The sequence below is a fragment of the Myotis brandtii genome, unplaced genomic scaffold (assembly GCF_000412655.1).
Source record: "Myotis brandtii unplaced genomic scaffold, ASM41265v1 scaffold782, whole genome shotgun sequence".
NCBI lineage: Eukaryota > Metazoa > Chordata > Mammalia > Chiroptera > Vespertilionidae > Myotis > Myotis brandtii.
Window position 1 is genome coordinate 235,469 of NW_005371138.1, and position 9,125 is coordinate 244,593.

At 46.4% G+C, this 9,125-nt stretch overlaps 1 protein-coding gene across 2 annotated transcripts in view; it reads left to right on the plus strand.

The window, feature by feature from the left end:
- Positions 1-9,125, plus strand: part of INSC (inscuteable homolog (Drosophila)) — a 121,539-nt gene that overhangs the window by 108,674 nt on the left and 3,740 nt on the right. For both annotated transcript variants that reach the window (XM_014530965.1, XM_014530964.1), the window contains exons 10-12: positions 536-602; positions 2,932-3,087; positions 5,020-5,096. In XM_014530965.1, coding sequence (XP_014386451.1) covers positions 536-602; positions 2,932-3,087; positions 5,020-5,096 — 300 coding nt within the window. The remainder of the gene's footprint in view (positions 1-535; positions 603-2,931; positions 3,088-5,019; positions 5,097-9,125) is intronic.

Below are 9,125 nucleotides of genomic sequence, written 5' to 3' on the forward strand. Positions count from 1 at the left end.
CTGAGCACGAACTTTCTCATCAGATACCCCAGAATACCTGATACTTGGAGTGTAATGCTGACTTCTATCCCACTCATGTTCTCTAACTTGATCTTAGTCGCCATGGATTTCAGGTTGAAAGTAGGTGGGTTTCAGTATCAGGGCAAAAAGCTAGGATGGGGTGAGCCCAATCAGGGCAGAGGATAGCCAGGAACCTGCCAGTTCTGTCCGCATTTCAGGGCCTGGGACCAGAAGTTTCCTGCAGAAAGATGATGGGACCCCCTCTTCGCTCAGGTGACCTTGTTCTCTCCAGTGGAGTCCCGGGTTCCACCCCAGGGTCACGTGCTGATGAATGGGCATCCAGTCACTGGAGAAGCAGACCTGGGTGGCAGGAGCCCATGGGGGCAAAAGAAAATACCCTGGAAGTACGGGCCAGGTGTGCAGAAAGGAGTCCCAGGCTAAAGGAAAGCTTTATAGCCCTGGCTCAGCTGCTTGTAGAGCGCACCTTTTGGCTCAGGTGTGCCCACTTTCTTAGCTTCTCAATCCTCTTTTCCAGATTGTGACAATCTTGGCAAACATGTCTGTCCTGGAGCAGTGTGCCTCGGACATCATTCAGGAGAACGGTATGTGTTTTCAGCGCGTGCGTGTTGTGTGGGTGATGTGGCCATACAGAACTGCGGGCCTTTGTGTTTGTGTGCAGGCTATGCGGAGGCACGTGCATGTGTACATGTAGGTCTTCACAGTTGCATGAGCATGTATATGTGTGCTTATGTGTGCAGCGGGCCAATGTGTAACTGTTTGCTTGCCTTCATGAGGCTTCAATTCCAATGGGAGACAGCAAACAAGGAGATAGAGAAGGCCAGATGATGGTAGTGACACGAGGAAGATAAAGTGGGGAAGGGGTAAGGTAGACCCAAGGTAGGAGGCTGGCAGGGCATTTTCACTAGGATGGTAAAGAGAAGACAAAGATTTCATTATGATCCAAAGAGTAAAAATTCATTCCTACAAAAGGACGTATTCCAATTTTCAGTCATTCTGATCCAATTGGCTTTGGCCTCAGTAGAACGCTGAAGAGCCTGAGGAGTGGGAGCAGGTCAGGGCCAGCCGGATCCCTCAACACCTCACCTGAGAGCATTGCTTTCACACTTTCTCCCCCTCCCACCTTGTGCTGGGTTGTCACCAAGGTCCATGTGAGGTGGGCCAGGTTTCAGTGCCTGGGTCCTGTAGAAAGATGACGGGACCCCCATCACCTGGGAACAAAGTGGTGAGGGCTTCCTGTGACTGGGAAATAAGGCAGCAATTAGCAATGGGTTGGAAACCAGAGATGCTAATGAGCCCACCAGTTGCCTCTGTTATTGTTAAATCCCCTTTTCCCAGGTTGCCCTGTGGTTTAAACAAACATAAACGTTCTGCATCCCCCATTGCTCTATTACTAATTGAAAGACATCATTTTGTGTTCATTCTATGTGATGAGCTAATAATAAAAAACGTTCCTGAACCAGTTGGGAAGCTGGGAGCCCAAGGGGTGTCATTGTGGCCTATTCCTTCAGTACTTGGAGCCTTAAATTCAACTCGTCAGCAGGAGTGTAATGCAGAGGCCCGTGGATTTGGGATTGGACTATCTGGCATCTGTAGAGGGTTTTATGGTTCATAAAGTGCTATGGATGGGCTCAATCAGTCAATAGTTATTGAGATCTACTACGTGCCTGGCATTGTGCTAAACAAATAAACACAGACATCAATAAATCCTTGCCTTAATCCTGGAGGAGATCACAGTTTAGAAGGAGAGGCCAACTTGATAAGAGTGACAACGTGACAAAAGTGTGACATTCTCAATAAGACAATGCAGTGGAGGGAGGGTAACATAGCAGCTGATACCATTAAAACTGGAAAAGGTGCTACTATTTACTAGTTGTATGACCTCTGCACTTCTATCTGCAAAATGGGAACAATAGTAACACCTACCTTATAGGGCTGATGCGAGGATAGCATGTTAGAAGTGTACCTGGCACAGAATGAGCACTATGCCAAGTGTATCTGCTCTTTCAGGAAACAGTGGCAGTCCCCATGGCCCAATTGAAGAGAGTTTGATGAAGAGACTATTTACAAAAGTGGGGCAGCACCTGAGGGATCCGCAGTAATGATGACACAGACAGTAGGCCTCCTGGGCTGGACAGGGCAGGCCCTGTTGCACAGGCTGGACTTTGAAAGGGGTCCTCTTCCCAGGATGCATTTGGCTCTGATGTCTCTTGCCCTGCAGTCTGGTCATGTCATCTCTGTGCTGCCCGAAATTGTGTATGATGGTGGTGATGGGGGGCTGGATGAAGGGCAGTGGGAGGTCAGATAACTGCATGACTCTGAAAAGACACTTCACTCTCTGGGCCTCAAATGGAATTATACTAATACCAAATTCAAGACTATTGGAGGTTTTATGGCAGGGGTCCTCAAACTACGGCCCGCGGGCCACATGCAAATACAAATATTGTATTTGTTCCCATTTTGTTTTTTTACTTCAAAATAAGATATGTGCAGTGTGCATAGGAATTTGTTCATAGTTTTTCTTTTTAAACTATAGTCCGGCCCTCCAACGGTCTGAGGGACAGTGAACTGGCCCCCTGTTTAAAAAGTTTGAGGACCCCTGTTTTAGGGGATCATGTACTTACTATGCACTTAGCACGGTATCAGACAGGTAGTCAAAAAGCCCAGTAAAAGCATTTAAAAAGTAAAAAGGGATGTCCTCCAGGGGTCCTTTCCAAGTACGGTGACTTGGTACATGGAATCAGAGACACCCCAGGGCAGAAGGAATAGAAGAGGTGGCCTTGTCTAGCTTCCTTCCAGTGTGTAATATCCCCTCAGTCATTCTGACAGCCTTTACTCCAGCCATCCATCCAGCAGGTTACAAGAAGACTCCCCACTGGAATGAGTGACAACTATTCATTGCCTCTTGCCCAGGGGTCCAGCTTATCATGGGCATGCTGTCTGAGAAGCCAAGATCTGGGACCCCTGCTGAGGTGGCCGCCTGCGAGCGAGTCCAGCAGAAGGCTGCAGTGACCCTGGCCCGTCTCAGCCGAGACCCAGACGTGGCACAGGAGGCCGTGCGGCTGAGCTGTAAGTGGTACTGGCTGTAGCAGAAGTGGAGTTGGGGGGTGAGGGAGCAGCCTCGATTTCACAGTGGCAACAGAGGTCTGGCTGGGGTGAGCCCTACTCTCTGGGTGCTGGGAAATGCTGGCATGGCGGCCCGGGGTGCAGCCCCTAGTCTAGCTTGTAATTTGGGGCTGAAGCAAGAGAGAGGAAGGATCTAGGGAGGTTTTAGTTGGCCAGAAAAATGACTCACCTGCAGACTTTCTGTTCATCAGGACTGCATTTCTTCATCCAATTAATTCATTTCCTCATTCAGTTATTCACTTACTCATTTGTTTACCCATTTGTTCATTCATTCATTAATTCATCTGTTTGTTTATTCATTCATTAGCACATTTATTACTTTATTCACCATTAACTCATTTATTAATTCACTCATTCCTTCAGGTAGTCACTTATTTACCCAAAAAATGCTGGGCTCTGTTCTTAGTGCTAGGCATGTAACATCAACCATAGCATTGTCCTGACCACAGGCACTTACCCACCTATGGGGTGGCAGGTGTGAAAAGAAACATTTGCACTTGAACATCATAGAGCAATACTCAGAGCATGTCCATAGCACATTTGCTACACAAGGGAAGTAGCCCACATTCATCTGGGTGGGTCAGAGAATATTTTAGCAAGGAGGTGAGTCGTCAGCTGTGGTTTGAGGAGTTATCCTGGTGTTAAGGTTGAGAAAGGGCTCTCCAGGTAGAGACAGTATCATGCCTGTCCTCCAGGCACAACAAGGTTGGCAAGAGGTGACCCTGTGGCAGCAGAGGGTTCCAGCTTCATAAGACCTTATGGAAGATACATATACAGAATGTGTCACACATCTTTTTTTTTTTAAAAAAATATATTTTATTGATTTTTTACAGAGAGAAAGGGAGAGGGGTAGAGAGTTAGAAACATCGATGAGAGAGAAACACCAATCAGCTGCCTCCTGCACACCTCCCACTGGGGATGTGCCCGTAACCAAGGTACATGCCCTTGACCGGAATTGAACCCGGGACCTTTCAGTCCGCAGGCCGACGCTCTATCCACTGAGCCAAACTGGTTAGGGCTGTCACACACCTTTTATCACGGTTATAATGAGGTGGTTTTTTAAGTTTGAAGGAAGTCAATTTGCACTGAAAAGCAGTTATTTATTTAACTTTTCTTCTCTAAAGGCCTAGGCAACATTAACCTACTCAATCTGTAGTTTTTTATATTTTTAGCTACAATATATTTTTTCTTTTTCAAAAAAATATATATTTTTTTTATTGATTTTTTAGAGAGAGAGGAAGGGAGAGGGATAGAGAGATAGAAACATCAATGAGAGAGAAACAGCGATAGTTTGCCTCCTGCACACCCCCTACTGGGGATTGAGCCCACAAGCCCGGCATGTGCTCTAACTGAGAATCGAACTGGTCACCTCCTGCTGCATGGGGCGAGGCTCAATCTACTGAGCGACACCAGCTGGGCAACAACATATTTTCTGATAGGTAATTGAGAAATAAAAGGTGTCGACCGTTCCACTGATAAAGATGCAAACACTAAATGTGGCTCTGGTAAAATCAGAGCTACCTCCACAGAAGTAGCTGTTTAGAGAGACCTGTGCCAACTTGGCTGCAGTTTTAACCAAGTTCAGTTCCAGCCAGGGTTCTGGCACTTAGGGGTTTGGTTTTGACACTGCAGCTCATCCTGGCCCTGACGCGGGTCTGTTCACACCTGAGGGAGCAGGCCTCCGCTACGAGCTCCTCCAGGTGGGTTCACTCTCCTTCCCCGGCTGACTGATCAGCTGACAGGGACGCTGGGAGCCACCTGCTTCCACAGGCCCCACTTGGAGAGCTGTGCGAGAGAGAGTGGAGCACCCCTGGCTCAGGCCTGGCCAGGCTGGTCCCCAACCAGAGCTTGAGGTTCTCTGTGTGTTTCATGCAGGTATGTCCCGCCTCATTGAACTCTGCCGATCGCCCTCAGAGAGGAACAGCAGTGACGCCGTGCTGGTGGCCTGCCTGGTGAGTTCACAGTCTTCCCCATCTTTTCCCCTGGTCAGGGGAGCTGGCTATGTCATGGTTGGCTTGCATAAGCCATGAAACTTCTCTGGGCTTCAACTTTTCTCTTCAAAATGATGATAAGAGTAATACTTGTTCACTTAATTCATAAAATTTTGGAGACAATTACATGAAGTCATGTATGTGAAAGATGGGAGGCTGGGAGCCACAAACCTTTAGGTTCTAGGGAATCTGAACAATGATCAAGACTGAGTGGCTGGCGGCGGGATGCTAGGCGGTATTAGTGATGTCACTGTGCCTGATGTACGTGGGAGCTAGGGTATGGATGTCTCCTGCCTCTTCCAAACCGGACACAGTGAGAAAGCTTCCCTCCCCTCCTCAGAAGGAAGCATTGTGGCTTCCTTCTCTCCTTTGTGGAACAGGGCAGGAGGCAATAGGACGGGACAGAGAATATTATTCAGCCAGCCACCAGGACCTTCACCTGAACCAAGCAAGTGCATCCTGGGAAGTCCCCACCCGACTTCTCCTTGCTGCTTGGCTCTCTCATTAATTCATCCCATAGCACCAGATGGGGAATGTATGCTTTGTCTCTGAACTCCTCCCTGATGTGGTGTAACAGATCCCAAAGCAGAGCAGCTTCCAGTTGGAAGCATGAAGGAGCAGGGAAGCCATTGGATAAATAGACCCATTTAGCTTCCAGATCCTTGATTGGTCCTCAAAAGATGCAAGGGAGAAGTGATGGATTTAGAGATCCTTCAAGCTCTTTCACAGTAAAACCCCCTCTTGCCCATCTTGTTTTAACTGAGTTCATCTCATTTCTGGGAGCTCCTGATGGGCACTGTGGGGTAGCAACAGCAGGGCCTTACAGTCAGACACACCTGTCTTGGTTTTGCTATTAATGAGCTGTGTGACATGGGTAGGTCACTAAATGCTATACATTTTATTCAATAAATATTTACTGAGTTATTCTATCTGAAAATGCACTCCTCTAGGCTACGAGGATATAGCTGTGAAAAAAGAGACAAAAAATGTATGCCGTCATGGGCTTTTATTCTGGTACATGCAGAACAACCTTAACCTTTCTTGCACCTTGGTGATCTGGTGAAGCTTATGGATGCGAGGATAGCATGTTAGAATGATGTCAGAATGATGTTTTAAACATATACAATAAAATATATAGAATTAAAAAGGAATCCAATTATATGAAAACTAGTGGCCTGGTGCACAAATTCGTGCACATTGAAAGATAATTAATTAGAAGAAATATTTTAATATCGCTATTTGCCCTTTCTTTATAATAGAAGTGTCAATCAAATTCACAATCGATAATGACAGATGGAAACACATGCATGTAATTGGCGCCAGTGAGAGCTTTATATGTATCGCACATGTGCGAGTCAACTTAGCCTTTTATAGATATAGAATAAACTTGCTTAATTAGACCTGCTTTCTGATGTAGCTAAACTTTTTCCAGCCCAGTGAAGCACCTCAACTTCTCTTTCAGGTAATCTTCAGCAATACAGCAGTAAATATCAACAGGAAGCAGATTATTATTGTAGATCATGCAGGGAGAACAAAGGGTAAAATATATAACTGCAGCAGTGTTTGACTATATTCTGTGCAGTGAGAAACCTAAAGTCATTTTCAAGGTCCACCATTTCTTACTTCTTTTCAGTCAGGTCAAGTTTCTAAGTTTTCTAAATCTCCGTTTTCTGGCTAATGAAAAGAAAATAGGATTCCACCGAATCTCCTATCTACCTACTCCAGGATTTCTGTGAGGATCAAATGAGATGAGGCACAGAAAAATGCTTCACAGACATTTGGTTCAGTGTAAAGTATTTCCATCTGGCTATAAAGCAAGTTGTGTTCATGGGCTGAAGAAACTGCAAGGAGGCTAGTCGCTAGGGAGAGGAAGCTGGGCGTTGCTATGTGATGTCATTACCCGGATGGACACTTAGCATATTAGCCTTTTATATATATAGATAATTATAGAGTATTTAAACATGTGTACTTTTAACTAATAACTTAAATAAGATTGATCAGTGAGTCTAATAAGCACTGTAACCTGCCTACCAAGGAGTGTCAATGGTATTTGAAGCTACCTACCACAATCATGAGATATGAAAGTTCCTGGTATTTCTACTGGTGAACAAATCTCAGGGCTTGCTGAGACTTCATGGTTTGTTGCTACATCCACAATAGAAGGAAAGGCTAAGTTTCAATTAGAGATTAGTGAATGTAAAGATGTGATTTTCCAGGTTCACAGAGCTTCTTAATTCTGTCTGGTCTATTGAATGAAACAGAGAAGATTAATACCTGGCAAACATAATAATTGCTCCCAACTCCCATTATCTTCACAACTCAGGCAGCTAGCAACTGCTTGACACTAACCAGGCCTTGAGGAAGTGTTGGGAACCTATAAAGCTCCATTCAGATACAAGGGCTTGCTGCGATTCCTTTTTCATTTATGTCATTAATTTGAAGAAGAGCACACAGAAAGGCTTAGCCACTATCTTCAATCTCCTAAAAGGTTTTCCAGTGGAAAAGGGATTACATTTCTCCTTCTGGACAAGTTGCTGGATGCAGAAGAGAGCCCCTCTCTTCCTAAATCACCCTCCATCTAGCTACTGGGCTAATTTTCCTCATGACAGTTTACAACCATGACACTCCATGACCAATCCTTCCAAGGTCCCCGTTACCTACAGCCTGCTGTCCATGTGGTTCAGCCCTTCACAGTGGGAATCCCACCCACCGTAGGCTCTGGAGGCCTCCCACTGCCTCCAGGCCCCGTCCTCCTGGCTAGGCCAGAGTGCTATGAGCCACCCGACACTACCCTTGTCCCTTGTCCCAAGCAGATACCCTTTTAAGAGCTCTGCCAGCACCTCCTTCAAGGCTTAGATCAAAACACGTCTCCTCCATGCAGCTTCCTGGGAGCTCTCCATGCTCAAGATAGCAGCACACAGCATGCACCTGGGCCTGCCTGCTCGGATTTTGTTTTCCCCAGTAGGAGGCAGGTTGAGTTCTCTGGTATTCTGGGTGTTATAAAGGGAGGCTCTTAGAATTGAAACACAGCCAGCCTGATGCTGAAGACCTTGACTTTTGACCAGACCATCTTGTCTCCAGACATGCTTTCTCCCCCATGCCTTACGATCCTGGTCTTGTTACCTTGGCTCATGAAGGGATTTGAATTTCTCCCCTTCTAGCCCGGGGCCTTCTTGTGGTCAGGATCCTTGTCCAGCTCTTTGTTTCTCCATAGGACTTTGGGTTTGGTGACTGTTTTTGGCTTGGCTGAGGAACTGATAGACTTGGCCACCCTCAGCACCCCCTGCTGGTGAGTGTTTGTGGTTTGGCTGCCAGAAGGGCCTCCATATTTGAGTGCTGCCCCCTGGCTGGTGAGACGGAGGTACTAGGCGCCTTGCCTGGTGGGTGGAGTTGGAGGCTGCCTCTCCTGCCCGTCCTCAAGGTGTTCTTTCCAGCTTCAAAGGCTCCTTTCAGGGGAATGGGAGACATTTCAGTGGTTGTTTCCCACATCTGCGAAAGTGGCAGCACAGATTGTCTCCTGCAAACAGGCTTGATTTTTCCTTAATGAAGCAGCTGTCAGTGGGCTGCTGGGCTTGTTAAATACTTATGTGTTTTCAGACTGTCTGGGAATGAGATCCTGAGTTGATTGGTTGTTAACTCTCCGAGGAAAGTAGAGGCTGAGAGAGAAAGGCTTTGGAAGGGTGGGAGGTCCTTTAAGCCCCTGGGCCCTGAGGAGAGTGTGCTCCCAGATGGTTGGGGTTCATGCCCTGTAGACTTTCTAGGGACTCTGGGTATCCATTTGCTTTTGTGTTTTTTCAGGTCTGTTTCTAGTTCTCTCTTTTATGTTTTGTTTTTGCTTTTCTTTCCTTCTAGAGCAGTGGTTCTCAACCTTCCTAATGCCGTGACCCTTTAATACAGTTCCTCATGTTGTGGTGACCCCCAACCATAAAATTATTTTTGTTGCTACTTCATAACTGTAATTTTGCTACTGTTATGAATCGTCATGTAAAT